Source organism: Ammospiza nelsoni, chromosome 3 (assembly GCF_027579445.1).
Source record: "Ammospiza nelsoni isolate bAmmNel1 chromosome 3, bAmmNel1.pri, whole genome shotgun sequence".
In the NCBI taxonomy this organism is placed as follows: domain Eukaryota; kingdom Metazoa; phylum Chordata; class Aves; order Passeriformes; family Passerellidae; genus Ammospiza; species Ammospiza nelsoni.
In genome coordinates, this window is record NC_080635.1 from 31,893,918 (window position 1) to 31,918,899 (window position 24,982).

General features: G+C 55.1%; 2 protein-coding genes across 3 annotated transcripts; both read left to right on the forward strand.

Moving 5' to 3' along the window:
- Positions 1–1,090: 1,090 nt before the first annotated feature.
- NFKBIE (NFKB inhibitor epsilon) lies at positions 1,091–14,620 on the forward strand. 2 transcript variants are annotated; one of them, XM_059468283.1, is made up of 7 exons: positions 1,091–1,389; positions 1,426–1,580; positions 11,810–11,912; positions 12,789–13,020; positions 13,193–13,281; positions 13,555–13,803; positions 14,124–14,620. In XM_059468283.1, the coding sequence occupies exons 1-7, from the start codon at positions 1,174–1,176 to the stop codon at positions 14,187–14,189; spliced, it is 1,110 nt and encodes a 369-aa protein (XP_059324266.1). In that variant the 5' UTR covers positions 1,091–1,173; the 3' UTR covers positions 14,190–14,620. The 2 variants fall into 2 exon arrangements, with proteins under 2 accessions (XP_059324266.1, XP_059324265.1); XM_059468282.1 differs by having other exon boundaries at positions 1,091–1,580.
- A 224-nt stretch (positions 14,621–14,844) lies between these two features.
- SLC35B2 (solute carrier family 35 member B2) lies at positions 14,845–23,806 on the forward strand. The gene is made up of 5 exons (XM_059467659.1): positions 14,845–15,565; positions 16,575–16,660; positions 19,312–19,505; positions 19,717–19,877; positions 21,732–23,806. The coding sequence occupies exons 1-5, from the start codon at positions 15,173–15,175 to the stop codon at positions 22,668–22,670; spliced, it is 1,773 nt and encodes a 590-aa protein (XP_059323642.1). The 5' UTR covers positions 14,845–15,172; the 3' UTR covers positions 22,671–23,806.
- The last annotated feature ends 1,176 nt before the right edge of the window (positions 23,807–24,982 follow it).

Genomic DNA, 24,982 nt, shown 5'->3' on the forward strand with positions numbered 1-24,982 from the left:
ATATTTGTCACTCTGCATGTAGTTCCTGTGAGCCCATCCAGTATCCACCACCAAGCTCTTCCCAGGTAAGCTTCCTCACTGGAGATTGTTCCCCTCCTGCTCAGATGAACTGGAAAAATGGGCATCCTGCAGAGACAGAAAGTCCTCTCAAGCAATAAAAGCAAAAAGTGAAACTGATTTTAAAGTGTCAGCTGTGTTCAGAGCTATCTAGTTTGTCTTTTGAGGAAAGTCCACTGCTTGGGACACTGGAAAGTAATTACATCTATGCAGATGTAAAATCCATAGGAGTTTTGGCATTGGGAAGAGAGCACTGGAATCCAGTCTGGTCAATCATTCACAGGCAGTGAGCTGGGCCTTCATTCGACCTTCTATTCTCAGTTTCATTCTCTATGTCTTGGCTGCTCTTTTGTGAGCCCTGGTAGCCACTCTGGGCTTTGAAAGAATTTCTATTTGCCCCACAGAGCGGTGATGAGAAGCGGCGGGACCCAGAGACTTGTGCAGCCAGCTACAGTGACGTCCTGGCTTTCCCTGTGAAGGCAGGGAGAAGGTGTCTCGGTGGGTGGAACACTTTGGTGTACGCACACGGGAAAGGCGAACGCCTTGTTTGCACCTCTGCTGCAAGTGACATCCACCATATTGTTTCCCACGGAGCCTGAGCTTCACCCAGCACCTGCACAGGCTGCAGCATCCTCACCCACACACCGCCTGCTCGGACAGGGTCCCGCTCCCTGCCCTGGCAGACCTGCCTGCTGTTTGAAGAACCCAAACCGGCCGGGCAGGGGGAGGCAGGCCGAGGACAGAGCGGCGGGCCCGGCCCGGCCCAGGGCAGCGCGGCGCGGCCGCCTCCGTGCCCCGCGCACCCCGGGCGCCGGCCCCGCTGCCGCGGCCGCCGCCTCTCCTCCCCCTCGGCGCTTGTGCGCTGCCCCGGACAGCAGGGCGGGAGCAGCGGCCCCGGTTGTGCCGGGGCGGGGCGCGGCGGGGGAATCCCGGCCGGGCGGGCCGGGCGCGGCTGACTCAGTGCGGGCAGGGGCAGGAGGCGGCGGCGGAGGCGGAGCCGTGGCGCCTTAGACCCTGCGCCGGCCGCCGCTGCCCGGCTTTCCGGCCATGAGCCCCCCGGCAGCGGGGCGGGGAGCGGGACCCGGGCCGGGCCGGGTGGACGGCGGGCGCTGAGCCATGGCGCGGGCGGCGGGCGGCAAGGAAGCGGCGGGCTGGGAGGGCGAGGACGGGCAGTGCGACTCGGGCATCGAGTCGCTGCGCTCGCTGCCGGGCGGCAGGGAGACCCCCGCCGCAACCGAGGGCCCCCCGGCCGCCCCCGAGGAGACCCTCGCCGAGGCCGCCGCCGCCGAGGAGCGGCTGGATTCCAGCTACGGCTCCGGCGCCCTGCCCGAGGCTCTGCCCGAGGCTCTGCCCGAGGCTCTGCCCGAGGCTCTGCCCGAGGCTCTGCCCGAGGCTCTGCCCGAGGCTCTGCCCGGGCTGCCGGGGGCTCCGGGGAGCCGCCCCGAGGAGCCGCCGCCCCGGCCCGAGGGGCTCAGCCGGCAGCAGCTGGACGCCCTCACCTACCTTTCGGAGGACGGAGACACGTGAGTGACCCCCGGGGAGCTGCGAGCCATTGTCCCCCGGCCCCGGCTGCTCCCCTGGCAGCGGCGGGGAGCCGGAGCCAGAGATAAGCCAGGCTGTGTTTGCCGCGGTCCCCAGCCCTCCCCCGAGGAGCATCCGCTCAGCCGTGTTGTTAAGGTCTCCCCGGGCCCCTGTCCTCAGAGCCTCCCGCCTTGCCTTGGTGTGCGTGGATGCTTGGCATCCTGGTTTGGGTGGGTGACCCCTCTGACCCTCCTGAGGTGTGAGAGCCACCCTGAGAGGTATTTGAGGCAGGTCCAGCGGAGTGAGCAGGAAGAGAGGCACCCCATTATGGACCCACCATAGAAGCCCACCTCCACTTGCCATGGGGCTGCTAGCAACTAGAAGAAAGGGGAGAGCGAATCAAGCCTCCCCCACTCCCTCTTCCCCAGAGAATGCACCGTTTCCTCTACAATGGGGAAGGCTTGGCTGCGTGAGAGGGCATGTAAGCAAGTCCTGAAGCAAGATCAGCCGTGCAGGGCAAGACCTTGCGATGGCCGTGTTAGACGCTGCTCAACCGAGCAACGCAAGAACTATTTGTTCTCAGGTGGGAATCGCCTTGCTTTGCCAACTTGCCCGCAGAGCCGCGGGTTTTGGCAGAGTTGTGACGCACATCCCGATGTGGGGCTGCCCTCCTGAGCTTCTGTGACAGAGACAAGTGTTTCTCTTAACGTGGGGGGCTTCCCACATCTGTAAAGCCCTCTCAAGGGCAGAGGCATCACGCCAGTTATTTGGTTTGGCTTCTGGTAATTACCTTCAGCTAATCACAGCATTTTTTTCCTGTTGTACGTTCCCTTGATGGAAGGTTTTCGTCATGAGTGTACACACAGAGCGTGAGCGAAGTGTTCTCACAGCTGAGGGCGAAGCTTTGCCCCAAAACCAGGCTAGAGTTTAATACTGAGTAATGGTGCAAGAGGAAGAGAAACTTAGAGGCACTGGCATGATCAAGCAGTAGTGAGAGCAGCAAGAAAGCTCTGTCCTTGCCTGGCACAGCACATCTGGATTGAAGCTGGGAGACAGCCTGAGTGTTTACTTCCCTGTTAGGAAAGAATCTGTGCATCTGCTAATTAGTTCATTAATGCTGACTCTGGGATCTGTTCTGAGGATTGGCTGGAAATCTCATGGCAAGCAAAGTTACACTAAACCCAGCCTCCCACACTCCCCAGACAGGCTTTCTAGTGCTGCCCTATCTACAGGCTGGTTCTGTGGCTCCTCAGAATGGAGGAGCTTTGCCAGTTTTCCCAGCTGTAACACTAGAGCCAAGGTGCCCATGGAGAGAGCCAGGCCTCTTTTAATGAGGTGTGGAAGTAACACTTCCCCCCAGGCTTGTCTGTCATGGTGTGCCCAGGGCTCCGTGCTTGCTATTTTATTAGTGAGCCCCATAGATGCAGCTGCTTGGAGATGCTTTTAGTGCTTGAGGCTGTCTTGTTTGGTGCTTGAAGCCTTTTGCCTGTCAGACTTGCTTGGAGAGACCTAATGCAAACATCTTATTAACTAGGGAAGCATTAATCAGTGGTGCCTTGGTTACTGTAGGCAGGAGAGGCTCTCAGAGGCTGCCTTTGCTCTTCTGTTTTCTCTCCCTCACAGTGCATTTCAGAACAGGAAATCTGTTAAGACGGAGGGAGGGAGCTGTAGGTCTGCTGGTTGTACAGCTCTGGGCTCACCATGTCCACACAGGAGACAGCTTTCCTGGGATCTACTCCCACTGCTGGGAAAAAAAACTATTCTTGTGGTTAGAGTGGTGAGGCTGTGGATTTCTGCCTCCGCTATTCTCGTCTCTGCTCCTGACCCTGCGGCAGAGGTAGGTGGCATTTATATTTAGAAGTGCTGAACATCCACCACTCAGGTCATTGCAGATGGGGACTGTGAGCACCCAGGAACTCATTGAACTGCCACCGGTTTTGTATGTGAAAACAAGTCAGGGCTGATAGTAATGCTAAAGTCTATGGTGCAATTGCTCATCCAGTGACAGAAGGTCCCTAGAGAGAAGGGATCAGATGGCCACAGGCTACATCCCTTCCATCCAGCCAGACAAACCCATCTTCATTTCTTCTTTTCATCTCTGTCAGCAGCATGTTTCCCTGTGTGCCTTTTTTAAATGTCTGCCACAAAACAGCTCCAGGCAGAGAATGAAAATCCTACTATAATTTTATTTCAGAAGACTTGGGCAACTACACTTTCCTGTAATTGTAATTTTGAAAATACAAAAAGTCCAGGGGTTGTTTTGCCTAAATAGTTCCTGTTTCCCCAGATGCCCTTGCTGGTACTGAGCTGAGAGGAGCACTGCGCTTGCACAAAGGGAGCTGGCAAAAGTCTTGCCTCTGCATCTAACGAAAATCTTCACTGTCCATGGCTCCCTCAGACTTACCCACCTGTGCCATCTCAAGGTGTGCCTGTGTTTGTCAGCCTGGCACTTGTGGGGTGAAAACAGGAGGTGGAGGCAGAGGTGAAGAGCACATGTTTGGGTGGTTGGAGTGTCAGCAGGATCCTGCTTTGATGCCTCCCTGCCTGCCTGCCTGCCTCCGCAGAGGAGCGTCAGAGCCAGCAGGATGAAGCAATGGCGCTAAAGCTGTCTCTCCTTGTGCCCAAAGTTAGAAGGAGTCTCATTTTGGCAGGAAGGAAATTGGGTAACAGGAAGGACCGGGGTATAATGACCAGTGAAATGCGTGGGTGCTGTCTTCCAAGAATTATTTGCCCAAATGTCATCCTCTCGTGGCTCCCTCATGCCACTGGCAGCCCCTCTGCCTCAGGGAAGTCAAAGCTGCAGTAATAAGGCACATCAGTTCCCAAGAAGAGAGTGTGGCTCAGCTGTGAGGGCAGGAGAAGTCGAGCATGAGGAGTGGGGTGGCAAACGGAAGATGGTGGGTGCACTTTGGGCAGTGATCTGTATCCTGCTTATCGTGTGGGCAGGTGGAGAACAATCCCTGTGCACTCCAACTCAAATGGTCTCCTCCAAGCATCCATCTTGTGACCTATAGCTCCTAATACCTGTCTCTTCCATGTAAACAAACTCCTTTTCTGCTGACTTGAGTCCTGATGGGACTGCTCTGTGTGGAAGTGAATGATAGTGGCTTTCCAGCTGTGGGCCTGGCTGCCTCTGAGGGGACTGCAGGCTGATTTATTGTTGTGCCCCAGCCTCCAGACCACCTCAGCCTTTGTGAGGATTCACTGAGGAAACCAAGTCCTTCCCAACCGCACCTGGCAGGTGCACAATTCCGCCATCCTGGGAAAAGGATGAGTGTGGGACCAGCTCCTTGGAGGTGAAATGGGGTGTGAAGGGACCATCTGCTTTTGTTCCAGCACAAGAAAAAACCTCCCCATTTCCTTGGGCTGATGTCAGCCTCTGCCAGCTCTGGAGAGGCAGAGTTGATTCATGAGAGTGTGAAGTTAAGCACAGTTTCCTCTCTCTAGGACTGTATAGTCTATCTTAAACTTAAAAACATGCTTTCCTTCCTGCCCGTCCTGGTCCTTGGGCCGCACACCACTTTCTGCCATTGTACCTGATGTGGTGGTTATGGAAAGGCTGGGGACTGTGCCTCTGCAGGAGAGTGACTGTCTTATGTAGACTCTGTATGCAAAGCAGTGCAGCACCTCTGCAGGGGTGAAGGTTGAGGGACCCCAGATCGATCACAGAAGGAAGACCTAGGCCTCCTTGAGATGGAAAATAGGACTGCATGGTTTTGGTTGGGTGTGCGTTTCAGGGAGGGAGGAGAGCAGAGGAAGCCTGACTTCCTCCTTCCACCAGAGACAAGTGGTGCTCCATCTGCTGATAAGAAATCACGTGCCAGTGATTCGTGGGCTGAAATGCCTTAACCAGGGCTTGGGGACAGTTAATCGTGTAAAATCAGGGCCCCATGGGAGCTGCTGTTCTGAACTCTTCACATGGTGGTAGGGAAGGGGCCTCCCTTGCCTGCACGGGCTGTCACTGAGCAGGAGGCTCATCTTCAAGGGGCCAAGAGCCACTTCTAACCATTCATTGGCATGTGCCAACCATAACCCTCTCCAGTCATGTGGTCTTGGGCTGGAGATCTTCCCTGAGCAGGGGAATAGAGATTGTTCCCGTTTAGGTTGTCTGCTCCAGTTTGGCTGCTTTCTCACTGCTTGCCCCGCTGTACGAGGGTGTTGCCAAACCCCTGTGCACCTGGGGGAGTGCTCAGAGTGTGACAGCAAAGATAAAAGAAAGGGAAGGAAGGACAAAGAAACAGAAGACTGGAGAGACTCCGTTTTAGGAGAAGGATTAAAGAAGCCAGATGCAGGGAGCACACCTTGTTGCTGGTCAGGCTGGGAGTCCCCCTGCTTTGCTGGGCTGTTGCCAGCTGCCCAGCAGTGGGATGGCCACATGGAAAGTGGAGATGCTCTTGGTTTTACCAGAGTCTTCAGAAACCTTGCTTGACTGCCAGGATTCAAGTCCATCCCAAGTTATTCCCTAGCATGCTGCTAATTGTGGGGCATTGGAGAAAGTGAATCCTAACATGGGTCTGCCAGGAGGGAGATTTTCCTGTGTCCAGTTCCCTGTCCCTGAACTCTCAGGTCTTCCTCTGTGTGTGCTCAGGAGTTTGGTAAACAGGAGAGCTTGGTGTCCCTCTAAGCAAGGCCAGGCAGCTCTGCACAAGTTGCTTTGGAATGCCCCAGAAGTTTCTGGCTGCTGCAGGGGTCACACACATCCAGCCTTGGAGTAAAGTGGGTAAGTCCTTGCAGCCTTCTGAGCTCGTGCAGGCAGGAGGTTTTTTTCCCTGTTTGGATGACTTCAGCCTGGCCTGGAGGAAGTTTCTTCAAACTTTCCACCTGCCTAGGTTTGCCTCGGAGGTGGGGACAAACACAGGGAACTTCAGCACAGAGGAGAGGAAAGAATGGCTGGAAATTTCTGTGTCCTGGAATGCAGAAGCTTGGCTGTAACAGATCAGCCAAGGTGCAGAGGGCTTCAGGTCCTTGCACTCTGCAGGCAGGCTTGACTGCTGCTGGGACAGGGTTGAGCTCAGCTAATTAAACACAAAATTTTGTTATTTTTTATTGGCTTGAGTTTGGGTTTTTTCAGTGCAATGTGAAAAAATGAGGAGTCAGACCTGACTGTGTAGGAAGAGCTTGTGGGCTGTGAGCTGTGAGAGTGGCTGCTGTGTGCCTATCAGTGGGCTGTGTGGGATGCTTTCTGTCACAGAGCTGGGAAGCCCCTCTGACTGGGGCACATCCAGAGCTGAAGGGGGGCCCTGAGGCATCTTAGACCCACGGCTTGTGCCTCATTAAAAGAAAATCCTGAGCCAGTGAGGATATCTGTGGGGTTGTAAATGATTGCTAGGGTGTGTTGTACAGGCTCTGGCAAAGTCCAGGCGCTTTCCTCTTGTGAGAGGCTCTCCTGACCTCAAGATATCTCTTTGTGTACAGAAACTGTAGAATCTATTTACCTCCCAAGGAGTCAGGTGTGAGTTTGCTCTGTTTGAAACGGACTGTCCACAGTCAATGGACTTTTTGGGATGTTTGCTGCTTTTATTGAAGTTGTTCATCGTGCTTCTCTGATGGTGACTGGCCCCTGCTTGGGTGGGCTGACCTGTTTTCTGGCTTGGCCCATCTGTGCCTAGATAGTAGTGTGGGACAGGCCCCTTGTTTTGCAGGGAACAGCCCACATGCATCTGATGTGTAGTGCTTCTGCAATCCCAGAGCCACCATCTGCTCAGAAATGGAGCAAAACTCTGAAATGTGTGGGTGTAGAATCTAGAGGTTGTGAGGTCAGGGTACCTTCTTGTCCCCACCTCACTGAAAAACAGCCCTTCTGCCTCTCCTGCCTGTCAGCCTCCAGCTTCCCTCATCCTCAAGCACTCAGACCAGACCCTTTGCAGAGCACGCCAGGAAAGGTGAGACTGTCTCCTCTGCTCACCTCTCAGTTCTCACCCCTCACTCTGGCCCCAGGAGCAGCAGGCTGGGAAGCAGCTGCTGCCCAGACTGGAGATCAGGAATGCTGAACCCAACGTAGGTGAAAGGGATTTGCATCCCTCTAGCTGCAACCTCCCTCCAGTCCCATCCCAAACCCCCCTCCACTCAAACTCAAGGATTGCCTTTCCCAGGGAAGGGGTGATGAAACCTGCAGGGCAGGAGCACAGAAGATGGGATAAGGCAGCTGAGATCAGTGCTCCCTTGGAGCTGCCAGAGGGCAGCTGGAGCAGCTCTATGGAGCAGGGCAGCATTGCACTGGTATGTGGGGAGGAAGGAAGGGAGCCAGGCTGGGCTGGTTCAGGGCTGCAGGGCAGGATGAGCTGTGCTTGCTAAGCCACTGGCAGAGGTTCATGCTGGTGGCTGAGGAAGCGGTTAGCAGTGCAGGTTACAGGGCTGAAACAGGAGAGCAGGGTAAGCCTGGAATTCCCCTGCTCTTTTCCTCCTCCCTTTTCTCTTTTCTATTGCTGCTGGGCCATTTCCTCCCCTGAACAAGTTTCTCTTGTGTGAATTGTTTGCATGATCTACTGCTCCACTCAGCCAAAACAAGGAGCTGGGAATGAGCTGTTCCTGCTGCAGGCAGGGACCTTATCTAGAGAGAGAAAGAACTTTTCAAAACAAATTCAGTTGAATGCTGGGTCTCCTGATTAAGGTGCTTCTGGGGTGATATGGTGAAGGGTGAGGCTACTTTGTAGACAAGGTGTCTTGCTCTGCAGATGGGGGATCTGCATGGTCAGCTCCTTTTCTAGAGAGATGGAAAAGGATAGCCAGAGAACTGGTGAGACTTCATCCGTTCAGCTTGTGTGTCAGAGCTGGGTGTCACTCCTTACACTGTTCTCCTGCCTCCAGTCCTCATGTGTGGAAACTTTTCCTGCTGGACACTTAAGGTCACTCAGAAGTTGGAGATGGACAGCACTGTGGAAATAGATACTTTCCTGTGCCTAAGCTAGGATCACTTTGGCATGGCAAGTTCATTTCCCTGGGATATCCCCAGGGATAGCCCCAACCTCTCTGCTGCCGGGGTAGATCACTTTGTGCCGAGGATGTCCTGTGCCTTTGTGATTCAGAGGGTTGAGTCCCCTTATGCCAGGACAGAGCTGGTGAGCAAGTGGAAAAGCTGAGAATGAACCCAGCTCCTGTGCTCCTGCTGTGTTTCCCTTGCTCGCAGCTCCTCCATCCGTGCCCTTTTCAAAACTCCCTGTTGCCCTTTCTGACTGTTCCTGCTGGGCACCCAGCCCTGTGGCTGCAGCCAGGAGCACTGCAGGCAAGAGCATGGGAAGGAGGGGGCAGGCAAGTGGAGGAAAGCAGAGGGGAGATGTGCAGGCAGCCCGGTATGGGCAAGGATCTGAGTATGGTAGGGCAGAGGGCTTGTTCTGGCAAGGGCACACTGCTGTGGCTGGGCACAGAGGGGTTCTGGCAGCGAGTGGGTCTCTCCATTGCCATGCCCTGGCTCTGGCACACCGTGTGCCAGCACACAGCAGCCCATCAGCAGCTGGACCACGCGGCTGCTGTGACACAGAGAGAGGTGGAAGAAAGTGGAGATTGGCACTATTCCTGCCCCTCGGGTCTCCTGGGTGTAAGAGGTTTCCTGAGTGAGGAGACAGTCCCAGTTCCTGGCTGGCAGCACTGCCGGTGGCACAGAATGCCTCAGTGCACATATGCTCCTGGTGAGTGCACAGTGGGCTCCTCAGTGCACAGTGGGCTGCTCCCAGCCCACTGGCCTTGTGATGATTCCCCCAAGAAGCTCAGGTTCTTGCAGCCATTTCAGGAAGTTGAGGGCTGATAATGAGGAAAGGCGGGAACGAATGCAGAAATGAAAGCCCAGGAGGAGGCTGCATCCGGGTGGAGAAGGAAGGGGGAGGGGGAAAGCAATCCTTCAAAACAGGCGCATCCCACTGAGAGGTGAAAGCCGGAGCTCTGCCCAGGGGAATGGTCACCCCGATGCCTCTGCAGCAGGGATGCCCAAACTAGCGCAATGTCAGCCCAGCCCTGAGCCTTGTTGAGCTGCAAAGGCAGCCAAGCCAGGACAAGCGAGGTGCTGCAGGGGCAGAGGCTGCTCGGGGGTTTCCATCTCCCCCGGGTGACCGCCCCGCTCGTCCCCACATGACAGTGCAGTGTGGCGTGGGCAGTGACACAGGGGCCCGGGGGATTCCTGGGGCACCAGGGCTGTCGGCCGTGGGACACAAGCATGAGCGCTGCTCTCCCCCCTGGGAGCCCAGCGAGGCTTTGGAAAGCGAAAGCACCAGCGGTTTAAAGTTCAAGCTGAATAGCCCTGGAAAGTCCCTTACTTGAGCAGCCTTAACTCTGCTGTACCTGAAGAAGGCAGATCCTGCAGCCTCTTCCCGGACGTGGTGCCCTGGGAGCAGGTTTGGAGAAACGGGCTGTCCCTGCAAGTGTGCAAAGGGCGCCTCAGCTGAGGTGCTACCACAGGGACTGATGCCAAAGCCAGCAGGGAAGCTCCCTGCTCAGATCACACCTAAGCTAGGTCAGTAAAAGCCTGATGAGGGGAGCGCTGTCCTTGCGGCTGGTTGCCTTGTTCCTGGGCTGGGCCCCTTGGCTGTGCTCTGCCTCATGGTCCATGGAGGGTGGCCAGACCCTGCCCATGGCCCTGGGAGTGCTGGCAGTGAGGGGCACCCCATGGTTGTGCAGAGGCAAGCAAGTGTGGGTGGCCTCCCCTTCCAGTGGGGAATTCCCTGCTGCAACATAACCTGGGGCTTCCCCAGGGACTAAGCCTTTCCTGTTGGGCACAACCTGTCCCTGGCAGCAGGTGGAGAGGAACTGGCCTTTAGAAACTGTAAAGTGCACTTTGCCTTCAAAATCAGGTTTCAGCTGAAGATGCCTGGGGTTCCAGATGCTGGCTTGATCTTCAAGCAGAACTTGGGAAGAGGTCAATAAAACACATTCTTGGGGACTGGCCTTTGAGCTTCTCAGCACGTTCATGTCCCAGTGCAACTGGCAAAAAGACAGCCCCAGTCCCACTTCTCATCTGCAGTTCTTTAGGGCCAGGTGCTGTTCTCCTGTCTGTGGAGGGATGCTCTTTACGCCCCACATTGCAGGTGGCATCCCAAAGCTGGGCTGTCTGGAGAGTGGGGTGTCTTGCCAGGACTGGCACAGCTCTCACCCTCCATCTCTTGGCCCTGTCAGTCTCCATCAAAGCAGTATGGGTGGCAGAGCCCAGCCTTCAGTTTGGAGCTGGTTCTTTCCAGAGATGGAGGCCACCCAGGGCCTCTGGTGCAGTGGTGAGGGTCAGGAGGCTGAGCTCATGCCTGCCCTGCTGTGCAGAGTGGGAGATGCTACCTGCTGACCACGGTGGCCAGGTTTGACCTGTGGGGGCTGCCCTGTGGTGGGAGGATGGGCCCTTCAGTGTGGGGGAGCTGGGAGACAGGAGGTTGGCAGGGGAGGCTGGAAATTCCCTCTCAGCGCTGCCTCTGTTCTGCTCTCACTTCTCTTCTGACTGTGCAGGGGCCGTCTGGAAACCAGACCTGTCCTTGGGCTGGGGGACTCGGGTATCTGGCCACCCCATAGCTGTGGGGACCACAGTCCTGAGGACCAGAGCTCCCTGCTTGCCACCAAGCTCTGACAGCTGCATTCCTGGTGTCCCCTGTGCTGGCGGGCTGCGTGCCAGCCCTGCCATGGCAGTGCTGAAAGGGAAGGATGTGGGGGAGAGAAGAGGAAATCAGTGTGGGACCGGCAGATCGCCTGCCATATGGACTGTGCTATGCAGGTGATCTTGGACCAGCCCTGGGCTCCTGCCCAGCTTTGGCTGTTTGCCTTTGTGGAGGGAAAGCAGAAGTACAGTGTGCAGCTGGCTGCAGGGAACTGGAATTCCCTGGGTAGCTGCCAGAGCCCAGACCTCTCCCCACAGGCACCAAACCCAGCTCCTGGACTCTGGGAAAGACATCCCAGGCTCTTTGGACCTACACCAAAGGCTTGAGGCCTGGCTTTGGGCAGTGCCAGACTGAAACTCTACACATGCTGTGAGGTCTGAGGGAGGACCCTGTGCTGCTTAGCAGGGACAGGAGGGACTGTTCCCCGTGGGGATCAGAGTGAAGGACTGCCACGTGGAGCCTCAGAACATGTTCCTGCCTTGGCCCTTTGCTGAGCTTCCCCAGAGAGAGGGCAAGATGGAGTACCTCCAAGCTGGAGGGAAGGAGACTGGAGGAAGCAGGGAGATTATTCCTTCATGCAGCAGGGAAGGATCTCTGCTCCTAAGCATGGCACTTGGGACTTATTTTTCTTTTTTTTCTCTCCTGTCACCATTAACCCTCTATAGGTTGGTTCATCTGGCCATTATCCACTGTGTTCCAGCTGTAGCACTCTGCTGCATCGCTCAACTACCCAGGGAGGTGCTGGAGATCCAAAATGATCTTTTCCAGGTATGCTGTTGTGATAGGCAGAAGATGGGAGGAAGAGAAATGCCACAGGCTGTTCCCTGCATAGCTGCTCAATCCATCTGTCCCTTCCCCAGGAGCCCACACCTGCTTCCCCCAGAGCATGGTGAAGGTCCTGTGTGTGCAGCCTCTTTGCAGGGGGGGGAATAAGGGAGGTGGAGATACCCTGAGAGAGAAGTGTGACAGCTCCCAGCACTGTGGGGGGAAGAGTTTCTTTGCAAGGCCCCAGGACATTGCAGACAGCCATGGAAGAGGCATGGCTTGAATGTGGCAGGGTGGATAACTTGGGAGAATGAGATGTCTCCATGGGTGATGCGTGAGCTGAGGTGCAGGGGAACAGCAAGCCGTGTGACCCCACCAGTGCCAGCCACATGTAATGTCACCACAGGGATGGGGGTGTCCTGTATGGCAGTCAGCTCTGGCTGCCAGGCTAGCTCCTGGAGACTGCTGGGGCTCAGCACACCTCCTGTCCCTAGGGCATCCTCCCCTGTGGCAACAGCTCTCTGGCCACACAGAGAAACACTACTTTCCCGGGCATTGTTCTGGGAAAGGACGTGAGAAGATCAGAGAAAAGAATGAGAAACAATTCTTATCTTAACTTACTACACCTAGTATTGTGAACATGTTGAATGTGTTACAGAGATTTGTTTACCAAAGGGCAGTTTCTTAATTAACCAATAGTGATAGTATTTTAATTAGAGGACCAGTTAGGTCCAGCTCTATCATAACTGTCTATAAAAGCATGGGTTTCTTAATAAATTAAAAAAAAAATCAACCTTCTATAAATGATAAAGTCTATATCACTTATTACCCAGCCGGAGACCCCTTGTGACATCTCTCCCCTCTCTAATTTCTCTGCAGACCCCGCTCCACCTGGCTGTGTACCTGGAGCAGCCCAGCGTGATCCAGGCACTGATCCACAAGGGAGTGAACCCCGGGCTGCAGGACCGCAATGGCAACACCCCGCTGCACTTGGCCTGCGAGCAGCAGCACCTGCAGTGTGCCCAGCAGCTGCTGGAGGGCACAGCCACAGCGGATGGCACTGCTCAGCCCCGTGGGCACCACCAGGACCTGCAGCTCCAGAACTGGCAAGGTGACACCTGGGGGCAGCACAGTGGCAGAGGTGATGGCCAGATTAGGGCAGAGACCATGAGATGTGTATGCAGGGATCCAGGAGCACAGCAGAATGGGAATGCAGCTGGGATTGGTATGCCCCAGGGTGGTCTGGGCTGACTGCGGCTCTCTCTTCTGCCTCCCCATCACAGGCTTGGCCTGTCTGCACATCAGTACCTTGAAAGGGAACATCCCTATGATGTCTCTGCTGCTGGAGAGTGGTGCCAACATTGATGTTCGGGTAAGACTGAGCATGGTGTGATGTTTTGTAAAGGCTGGGACGGTGGGTCTTTCCTTTGGGCACTCCCTTCAGCCCGTATGAGGCTTGGGAGCACTGAATTTTGAGGGAGCAGAGAGTAAAGGTCCTTGAGAGATTGTTGGGTGCTGTGACAGCAATCAGGGTGGGGACTGCCCTCTGCACCCACTCAAGGGGGTGTGGGTGGGTGCTGCAGGGCCCATCTGAGGTCTGAGGGGACCCCCCCCCACCCACACCCTTGTGATCTGTGGGTTGCAGGAGGGCACGAGTGGGAAGACCCCGTTGCACCTGGCTGTGGAGTGCCACAACCGTAGGGCTGTGCAGTTCCTGCTGCGCCATGGGGCCTTCGTGGATGCGCAGATGTACAACGGGTGCACTCCGCTGCACCTGGCCGTGGGCCGCAGGGACGCTGCCATCGCCGCCATCCTCTCGCACTCCGGGGCTGACACCCTGCTGAGGAACATGGAGAACGAGACAGCTCAGGACCTGGCTGATGGCAACGATGATGTGAGTCTCTGTGGGGGGAAGCCTGTGGCTCTGCAAGTGTGTCAGGGGGTGCAGGAGTTGGATGATTAGAGGGACTCTCCTAGGAGGAGTTTCCAGCTGTTCCTGTCCTTCCCTGTATGTTGTAAGCATTGGCTCTGTGATGTGTGGGATAACTGCCTTTTGCCTCGAGCCCTAGGAAAAGCCTAGATAGGGCTTCTTGGCACTTCCCTGGGGATGCGGGAGGCTGGAGGACTGGGTGGGGGGAAGATTTGGGCCCCTACCCCAGCTTGGTGGAGACACAGCCCTGGATGCTTACATGTCCATACCTTTGGTCTTTGCAGCTCCTTGCCTTGCTGCCCTTCGATGACCTGAAGATCTCAGGGAAGCCTGTTGTGTGCTCTGAATGAGCAGATGGACTCCTTTGGCCCGTTGGGCTGCCTCCTTCCTCTGTGCTGCTGCCCTGCTGCCCACTAGGATCTTGCCCGCCTGCATTTCAGTGGGAGCAGAGACACTTTGGGAGACTTATCCCACTGCCCCTCCCCTCTTTGGAAAAGTTTTGTTTGCCTCAGGCTGCCATCCCAGATGGAAGAAGGCAGCATTATGAGCACTACACAGGGGAGGCTTTTCTTTTAGAATTTGTGCACTGCAGCAGGACTGAATTTCTCCTCCCTGCCATGGGTCTGACTTGTGGGGATCTCCAGCATACACAGGGAAGGAGCAGGAGAGGACTCATTCTCACACTCTGGGCCGGACAGAGCATTGTCTGGCACCCCATCAGAGTAAGTGTGAGGTGAGAAGAGTCAACACTCACTCTAATAAACGTTTGTTGTTGTGGGCACCAGAGGTCTCATGTGATGTAACCCACCACACACCCCACAGCGTCAGGAGGCTGTGCATCACCGCGGGGGCTTGGGGACACGGGGCTACAGGGCTTTCCCCAGTCTGCCTGCTCCCTCAGCCCTTCACATCGCAGAGGGCGAGTGGGAGCACAGGGCCTTCCCCTCTTGCAGAGCCTTTCTAGTGCTCGGGGGAGGCTGGGGATCCCAGCAAAGTGCTCTGTTACCATGCTGTCTTGCCAAACATCTGCCTGCAGGCCTGAAGAAAGAGCACAGGAGATGCTGAAGACCAGGTTGTGGTTCTCTGCTTCTGCCATTGTGCCTTATGCCCTGCTGCTTTACGGTGCTGTCATTTCCTCTCTCACAGAGGACAGGAAGATCCTGCCCCCTCTCCTCCTTGGAAGGGGGTTAAAAAACTTAGGGTATGGGTCTTCCCTGGCTTTTAGATCCTCCCAGGCCAAAAGTGGAAGAGGTGGCAGCATTATCTTCCCATCCCTTTTGTTGTTCAGCTCACCACCCTTCCCTGCCACTTACTTCTCCAGCCAGAGGAGCACATGCAATGCATTAGGAAATCAGCCAAAGGTGCTGTGGGAATGGAGGCACAGATGACTTACCAGGAAAATTCCCCACTTGTTGCTGGGAGCAGCTGCTCTTGTTTGGGACAAATACTGGATGGTGCAATCGACCAGGATGCTCTAGAGTTAGCTCTTGTCTTCTTCCTCCCTTCTTGTAAGGGAACCCTGTCAGGAAAGCAGCATAAGGACCCCGCAGGCCTCGGGACCTTGCCTGGTTTCCTCAGGAGTCCACGGTTGGATTGCTCTGTTTCTTTTGAATCTTTGCCTCTTGCCTTCTGGCAGGGCCTCAACCCTGCTGCAAACCCATGGGGCTGTTTCAAGGACATCTTTCACAAGGGACACAAGGCACTTCCAGGCTGCCCAGAGAAGAGATGACTGGTGCTGCGGGGCAGTATGGGATGGTGTGCCCAGGGCTGTAGCTGGGAGCAAAGGGAAAAGGCAGAAACAAGTCATCTGCACTTTTTTGTTTGTTTCATTATTTTAAAATAAAACTATTTGTTTTAAAAAGGTGTCTTGTAAAACATCACTGGGTGGCCACGTGCTGGCTCCAGCCAGCCCTGCATCCATGCCTGGGGCTGGGATAGGGGATTCAGAAGCAGGGCTACAGTAGGTGCCAGACTGACTGCAGTCCCTGGGCAGCACCTGTGCCAGGGACAAGCTGTGGCTGTGCCCAGTGCAGGGCAAACCTGAGACAGGGGGCGGGAATCGGCCTGGGGGTCAGCTTTGAAGGCTTTTAGCTTGGATCAAGAATAATGTGGCCATCAGGAGTAGGGAAGTTATCATCCCTCTGCAGTTGTGAGACCTCCCATCATGTCCTGTGTCCACTTCTGGGCCCCTCACTTCAAGAGGGTGCTGGAGCATGTCTAGAGAAGGGCAGCAGAGCTGGTGAAGGAAGGGTTTGGAGCAAAAGCCCTATGATGAGCTGCTCAGGGAGTTGGAAGTGTTTAGCCTGGAGATAAGGAGGCACAGGGAACCTTGTCACTCTCTACACCTCCTTGAAAGGCGGGTGTAGCCAGGTGGGGATCGGCCTTTTTTCCAGGCAACCAGTGCCAGGACAAGAGGACATAGCCTCAAGCTGTGCCAGGGGAGATTTAGGTAGGAGGAATTTCTCTACAGAAAGGGCGATAAGACATTGGAATAGACAGGCCAAGGAAGGTGGTGGAGTAACCTTCGCTGGAGGGTTTAAGGAAAGATTGGCTGTGGCACTCAGTGCTACGGTCCAGCTGAGATGGTGGTGTTCGCTCACCGCTTGGGCTCGATGATCTCAGCTCTCTTCCAGCCCGATTGATCCTGCGCTCCCGTGACCGCGGCCCGCCCCGCCCCGCCGCGCCCCGCCGGCCGCGCTGCCTCCGGAGCGGCAGGGGCGCTGTGGGGCGCGCAGCGCGCCCGCCGGGCGGGGTTCCGCCGCCGCCGCCGGGAGCGGAGCCGAGGGGAGCCGGCCAACACCGGGCCGGGGCCGGGCCGCAGGTGGGTAACGAGGCCGGGGCGGGCGCGGAGGGCGGGCCAGCCCGCGGGCGGCAGCTCCCGGCGAAGGCTGCGCCGCGCTGCCGGCCTGCTCGCTGCGAACGTGGCCGCCGGGCAGGGAGGCGGCGCCGGGGCCACGCTTGTCCCGCAACCGGCCGCTCGCTGCTTCTCCCGCGGGGCCACCGCAGCCTCGGGCAGAGGAGCCCCGGAGCGGCAGGCGTAGGGCTCGCCCCTCCCGGGAGCCCCGCGCCGTGCCCGGGGCGGGGGTGCCCCACGGGCGGCGGGGACCGGCGGGGAACCCGTGCCTCTGCTGTGGCCCCCGGGCAGAGGCGGCGGTCCGCCCTGGGGGGACAGGGGCAGACAGCCCTGCGACCCGGCTGCGTGCAGGGACAGGGAGATGCCGAGATGTTAGTATGGACTTGTCAGCTCCAAGCTTGCATTTGACCTCAGCCCTGCCAGGCGCTGGAGGCGCGCTGAAGAGTATCAGGGCTGTAGGCAGGGATCTTTTTCAGAGCCGGGACCCAGACTGTCCATGCCAGGCAGCGGGCTGGGTGCCAGCCCGGCTCTGAAGCGGTGCCTTTGAGAGCTGCCCTTGCAGTGCCCAGGGGAGCAGCGGCCCGTTCCGTTGTCTCGGCTCCTGGGCTGCTCCGCAGAATAAGGCTCCTTTCATGCCTCAGCATGCTCCCTGCTCGGCCCCCCCGCTTTCTACCTGTAACACTGGCGTCCCTGTTCCTTCCCAGCCTGGGCAGAGAGGGCAGGGGCTGCTGTACTGAGTCAGCTCTAAGGGCCTGGGAATTGCTAGCGCAGGCATAGAGAGCCATTGTCCCTCCATAGCCTCCTCTTCACGGTCGCTGTGGGAGAGCGGAGCTCATTCTCCGCCCATGGCAGCGCTGCAGGAGCTGGCGGGGTAACAGCAGGCGCAGTCGTGCTGAATGGAGCTTGCATAGTCCCTCTCAAGTTGCAAATGTGGCAACAGACCCTGTCATTTATATCCGACTTCTGCAAAAGTGAACGGTGTTTCTGCACCCCACCGCCAGCCACAGTTACTTAATGCGGACAAACCCAGGAGCATCTGTACAGCCTGCGGTGGTGCCCCTGCAGCAGGAGTGATTGAGTGGAGGGGTCAGACTGTCTTTTCCAGGGAGGGGGGAGACAGAGGAGTAGGAAGCAGGCAAAGAAATCCACCCCTAGCCACGTGCACCTCTTCCTGGTCTGGGAATTTCTGTCTTTTATGTCACAGAAGGGAGTTTTCTGGGTGAAACACAGCCCCAGCTTTGGTCAGGTTATTGAACTCCAAGGGCCTGGCCACAGTAGCTGAGGATGAGAAAAGTCCCTGAGGTCTTTCCCAAGAGGTTGATGGGAGTGCTTGCTCATGAAATGGCAGGGGACTTTCTTGCCTTTAAAGTCCTTAAAGTTTGTAATTTTCTAAGTAAAGTCCCTAAGTTTGTAAATTTCTGTTTGTAAGTTTCGTGTGGGGGCTACTAGAGGTCACAGTTATACAACACTGGGGCCAGGTACACCCCTAAATAGGGCCTAATTCCTCTGACTCGCTTGTTTCAGATGGAGGCGGAATTAACATCTGTGTCTCTTTCAGTCACAGGAGCTTTTCAGGTGTGTGTTTATCTCGCCAGCCCACAGCTGGTCCCCAGGGAACTGGGAGGCTTTTTCAATTGAGGGAACTGGGGCAGGGATGTAGCACGGACCAGGAAAATGTTCTACCCTGCTGCAGGAATCTGCAGCTTGCTTTGTGAGGGGGGATGCAGGTGGCCTTGGGTGTAGGAAGTTGTTGCCTGCTTGCTCATTCTGTTGAGTACCTGGTGCCCCTGAATATTGCAGGTTTGCCTCTGTGAGAGAGAGGACAGTGAAGGGAAGAACTCTTTCAAGGACTAGTGAAGCTGTTTTAAAGCTGGCTAAATCACTTCCTACAGCTACAGCTGAAGAATATCATCTATACCTCATTGCATAGTCCTGGTAAAATCCCAACCAGACAGCTGGTAGGAAAGTTCCTTTCCAGTCTTGCTTTCTGGCTGTGTTTTGTCAAATGGGTGAGCCCTGGTAATTTCCTCTGAGCTGTGAGGAATGCCTTGGCACACTTCCAGGGCTGCATGGGGAGGTGAGGGAGGGTGGCAGCCCCAAACCCTGCCTCTCATCCATTCACCTGGTGTAGCTGGAGGGGAAAGCTCTGAACTGTTTGCTTCCAGAGAAAGGTTGCTCATTGCCACAGGCTTGAAACATGAGCTTTTAGGTAGGAGTAAATTCTTCTGTTCAGTGACCTTTTCCTTTTCCACCCAAAAGCTGTGCTAAAGTTTAACTTGTAAAGGTGAGGTGTGAGGTGCTCCTTACATTTGGAGTAAGAGTGTAGTCAAAACCAGATGGTTACAGCAGTGTTCTCTCTAATCCTGGGAACCCAGGTTTCTAAGTCCACATGTTCCAGAGCAACGACCCTTACCAGAAGCAAACACAGATGTCTGGCCTATGCTTTTCAGCTCCAGAGGGCTCTTCCTGCTCTGTGTGCTGCCAGCATCACTGTTGTCACTGCAGTGGGTCTGGGTGGCTGTATTACAGGTGATGAGGATCGGGCTGGTGTTTCAGCATGTGGAGTGGAGCTGCCCATGTACCAGCAGCCCACCACCTGCCTCTTTCTCTCTCCGCAGATTTTGCATTCCCCTCCTGCTGGCCTCCCTCCCTGCGATGGCTGCAGGTGAAGAGATCGCCCCTGCCCTGCAGGACTCGTGGGGGGACTTCTGGCTCTTCCGCTTCTTTGTTAATGCTGCTGGCTATGCCAGCATTGTGGTACCGGGCTTCCTCCTCATCCAGTACTTCAAGAGAAGGAACTACTTGGAGACAGGTAGGAGCAGGAGCTTCCCTTCCTCAGCCTCACCTCTCACAGAGCTGTGTCCCAGTGCTGTCCAGATGCTGTCCTGAAACAAATTTCTCTGAGGCCCCCGTGCTAGCAGATCTGGAGGCTAGTGAGGAGGAAGGCTTCACGTCAGGCTGGTACAGCATGTGGTGCCCAGACTTTGGTTAATTATGTCTCCATCTTCTTTTATCCTGTTCAGGCAGAGGCATTTGCTTCCCTGTCATCAAATCCTGTGTGTTTGGCTCTGAGGTGAAGTCTGTACATCAGGACGATGGCTCCCTGCCACCCCGAGCAGAGCCCACAGAGTCCTCCACAGCCCGACAGGTCTTCAAGCTGCTCTTCTGTGCTGCTGGTCTACAGGTAGGGGTCCTGTGCATGTGTGGCTGTCCCATTCTGCAAGGAGGAAGTGGCCAGTGACTGTCAGTTCCTTGGAGACTGAGCATGCAATGCTGTCCTTGATCAAGGCAGGGTTGGAGGATGGGAGAGGACATTCCACCTCCAAGAGCTGTGGAGGTCCGTTGAGCTTTTGTCATTTGGATTGGAGGATCCTGTCTGATCACAGTCCTCTAGAGCCTCTGAAAATTCTGTGATTCAGCAGGTTGTTAAGGCTGCTTTTGTTCTGGCTCTGATGTCAGATCAGCACATAGTTTGTGCCCTCTTTTATCCCAGGCTCTCCCATGGGTCACTGTCTGGGGCTGATGCATTCTGCCTTGATGGATTGAATTTGAGTACTGGAGAGAAAATACTTAATTCAGCTACAGATAAACAGGAATTTAAAATCTTAGATTCCCCAAGTCTCAGTCACAGCCTGAGCATCATCAGGAAGGGCAACTTTTTTGATCTATGAGGACAAGAAATAGCAGTGTGGGCAGTGAGATAGAAAAACCGAGGTGTCCTGCAGCCAGGAAACAATTCACTCTCTGGGTTACTCCCCCAGCCTTTTCAGACATGCTGTTGGCCACCAAATTCTTCCGTCTCTCTGTGTCTTACTTTCTTGGGAGATGTGTGGTGAGAGGAAGTCTGTTACTTCTGTGAGAGGCTTGGTGTTGCACCAAAAGTAGTGGAGATGACAACCACGACAGTGATCATCCCTCGTGGACAATTTTGTCTGCTGGTTTTGAAATTAGAATTGATTTGGATGTAAAAACCAGGCCTAGGGAGCTGGAAGTGAAAACCAATGCAGAGCCCACTGGGAAAAGTGCCAGGACCTGCCGCAGGGAGCTGGCACCAAAACCGCAGTTGTTTATCAGTGGTGTTCCCTGATTCGGTCAGTCTGGTTCCACAGGCTTAAAGCAGCTCAGAGCTAACTGCTCACTCTCACCAGGATGTTTGCATTGTGGGCTTTTCTCCCCTGCCCACTGAGCAGCAGTGTGCTTTGGAACAGGATGTTCCTGGTTGTAACCACATGGATCAGCAGGTTGGCTCAGATGGGTGGAGTGGGAGGTGGTCCTGTCTCCCAGTGTCTCCGGGAAGCATTGCCATGCAGAGGGTGAGCAACGCTGCGGATCTCAGGACTTCTGCTGCTCAGAGTGACCCTGAGATGCGTTAGAAAGTCTTGTTTCCCAGCCTGGCAGTCAAAGAAGGAGTCAGAATTCTTCTGTTCTCATTCTCAAGGTTGTTTATTGTTTATCTATAAAATTCTTTCTCTGACCCGCCGAGGTCCGTTCAGCAGGTCAGACAGAGGCACACTGACTGCCCTCGGGGCAGTGTTATCTTTTATACTAAAAGCTACATGTACATTATTTACCATAACTTCCCAATACCTATCACCTATGCTAGACAGTGAGTTTCTACCTTAAAACAATCCAAAAGCATCACAGCAGAAGATGGAGTCCAAGAAGAAGGAGAAAGACTGGACATGCCCAGATTCCTCCATCTTGCCTCCTGAACCCCCATTCTAAAAACCTAAAAAAATCTATTTTTCATCCTGTGACAAACTAATTATTATTCTACTTAGACTTTCGTGGCTTGCAGATCCTCATATAAGGTTGATAATTTTTTCCATGGGTTATAATCAAAGTCACAGGCATCTTGGGCTCTGTGCCAAGGTCTCTGAGCCCCTTGGCAGGGGTTCAGGCAATCCAGGACAGCCAGAGGGATGTCCTGAATTCCAACATGGGGAAAGCAAGGATCTCCTGAGGTCTGTTCTTCCTGTTGTTGCTGGCAACTGCTGTTGTGGGTCCTGACTCTGCCTGTACTCCTGCTGCTTTGCAGATTTCCTACCTCACATGGGGTGTCCTCCAGGAGCGTGTGATGACGAGAACATATGGTGCCACTGAAACAGACCCTGGAGAGAAGTTCAAGGACTCCCAGTTCCTCGTGTTCATGAACCGCATCCTGGCCTTCACAGTGGCTGGTCTGTACTGCGCCCTGACCAAGCAGCCACGCCATGGGGCTCCTATGTACAAATACTCCTTTGCCTCCCTCTCCAACATCCTCAGCAGCTGGTGTCAGTATGAGGCACTCAAATACATCAGCTTCCCCACCCAAGTGCTGGCCAAGGCCTCCAAAGTGATCCCAGTGATGATGATGGGCAAACTGGTGTCACGCAAGAGCTATGAGTACTGGGAGTATCTGACTGCTGCCCTCATCTCCGTGGGGGTCAGCATGTTCCTGCTCTCCAGCGCTCCTAACAGGACGGTATCCACTGTCACCACTTTCTCTGGCATAGTGCTCCTGGCTGGCTACATCATCTTCGACAGCTTCACCTCCAACTGGCAGGATGCTCTCTTCACCTACAAGATGTCTCCCGTGCAGATGATGTTTGGTGTCAACGTCTTCTCCTGCCTTTTCACCGTGGGCTCGCTCTTGGAGCAGGGTGCCTTGCTGGAGTCGCTGCGCTTCATGGCCCGCCACTCGGAGTTCACCGCCCACGCCGTGCTGCTCTCTGTGTGCTCCGCCTGTGGCCAGCTCTTCATCTTCTACACCATCAACCAGTTCGGGGCAGCTGTCTTCACCATCATCATGACACTGCGGCAGGCCTTTGCCATCCTCCTCTCCTGCCTCATCTACGGGCACACTGTCACTGTGGTGGGTGGGCTGGGCATAGCCGTTGTCTTCATGGCCCTCTTCCTGCGTGTCTACGCCCGCAGCCGCATGAAGAAGCGCAGCAAGAAGCTCCCGCCGGGCGAGACCGCTGTTCAGAAGGTCTAAGGAAGCTGAGGCCATGGCATGTAAGCCATGCCTGCTGTCCTGCCTCCACTTGAAGGGCATTTGCTGGATTTTCTCAGAACCCGCTGAGAAGAAGAGTGGGGTATGGATAGGCAGGACCAGTGACTCAGTTTTCCACCTGCTTTTCCTGGGAAAGGGGCTGGAACAAGCCCAGGAAACGCTCTGGGCTGACGCAGCTCCAAGCCTTTCCATTTGCCTTAATAGGTTAAAGACTTCAGCCAAGGCACAGGCCTGGGGACACACCAGCATGGGGCTGCTGGTATTTCTGCCCCACCTCTGTCTTGTGGCTTCTCCCCAAAGTCACTGATGAACAAGGGAACTCTTCCCTGGCACTGTCTTGCCTCTCCTCCATTTCTGTTAGTACTACAGAGCTTGGCAGGAGGAAAGGGCAAGCAAAACACTAGGTTTCTTTTTGAAACACCTCTGAGTGAGGCAAATCCCAAGCTGAGCCCATCCAAGGGTGGGGAGTGCTCTTCTCCATTCCAGGAGGGGCTCTGGGTAGTACAGGCACAGGCGAGGGAAGGACTCCCAGCCTGTCCTACCCTAGGCCTGGGATCTGCTCTGGGAGGGCACTGCAGTGAAAGCCAGTACCTCCCAGTTTGGTTTTATCAATTCTTTACCCCTGCTCCAGGACACTTTTCTTTCCCCCTCAGCCCAGGCTGATTTTTATGCAGCACCTGAGCTGGACAGTTCCCAAGGCTTGCTGAGTCCTTTGAGGTTGCTTTTTGGTTACATCTGCTGCTCCTACAGGCCAAAGGCTGCACCTCGGGCTCCCTCAGTGCCGTGGTTTCTGGGCTTTGCAGTTGCGATTCAGACAAGCACAAACAAGCCCTTTTTCCTGCCACCTGGAGGCACTGGCCCTTTTTTTCCCAGGGGCTGGCCAGAGTCTGTGCCTGGAGGGCTGGGACACGGGGCAGAGCCCGCTCGCCGGTACCTTGTTCCTGCTCCACAGACAGCCGGGGATGGAGCAGTGAAAGCTGTTCCTCCCCACAAGCCTGGGTTTTATCTGTCAATCCTTTTCTCATCAACAGAACCTGACTGACAAACCAGCAGGTTTTGGTACTTTTGCAAGGCAACTTTTTTCTCTTTTTATTTTATTAAATTAAAAATATGCTGCATATCGTGCCATGGGTGTAAATGTGGGTTGGTTTTTTTTTTTGGTTGGTTGGGTTTTTTTTCCATGTACTTGGAAGCAGGGAAGAGATTTCCAACTCTTCCTGTGTCCCTAGTCTCTCTGGGACAGCGGAGTTGTCTTTCCAAATACAGGTGCCTCTCTCTGTCTTTGCCAAGGCTGGCTGCACTCCAAGCTGCAAGGCCTGACAGGAGATCATTGCACACTCAACTGGGGAGCACAGCCAGGCTTGGAATGCTGCTTGTGCTGGGGGGCAGGTGAAGGAGCCATTAACCTGAGCCTAGTGTGGGTCCTAGGTTCTCTCTGCATGGTGCAACTTAAAGAATTCCCAGTGGGTGTAGCTACCCAGAGGTGATACAGAGGCCTGCTGAGCACATGGCAACCAGGGCAGGCGGTGCTGCAGCACTTTGTGGGCTGTACTGCTGCAGCCAGAGCCAGGAGAGGCTTGAGGTGTGGAAGGTCCATCCTCCTGGCCTGGTATGGGAGGCCTGGTGAAAAACTGTGTGGGCAAGGGTGAATATGGGGTCAGAGACAGGGCTGCGGCCTAACACAGCTAGGGAAAGGGGACACGCAGGTGAGGGTTGCAGGGGAAACAGAGGAGGAGATTAGGAACAGTGGTGATGTAGTTGAGCCTGGAGGGATACCAGAGCTGGTGCTGAGCACAGCCCAGGCTTCAGAGCACTTGGCTCTCCAGCAGTTTTACCAGTGCTCCTTTTCTAGCTCTGAGCTTTTAGAGGTGCCTGTACAACCTCACAGCTTTTCATCCTGCCTTACAAATTCACCCAAATGTCTGCACTCACCATCTGCTGACAGACTGAAAATGGAATGTGATTTCCTTTGATTAAAAACAAAACAACAAAAACCCACATTGCCAGGTTAGGAATGGGATACAATGAGATAACCTTTATAATTTAAATGTAGATTTAAACAAAACATTAGTGGAAAAAGAAAACCCAGGACATTAACTTAAGAAGTTAATTTTGACTGATTCACTATTTGGCAATACTTGCTATTGAGACAGAAATCCTGGTTTTAAGCAATTTGCTAGCTCAGCTCCACCACTGCCCTAGCAGGCTGCACCCACACAGCTGCCACACGGGCAGCACAGTCAGTGTCTGGGTGTGCACAAAGGATTCCAGCAGGCTCTGCCTCCCTGTTGAAG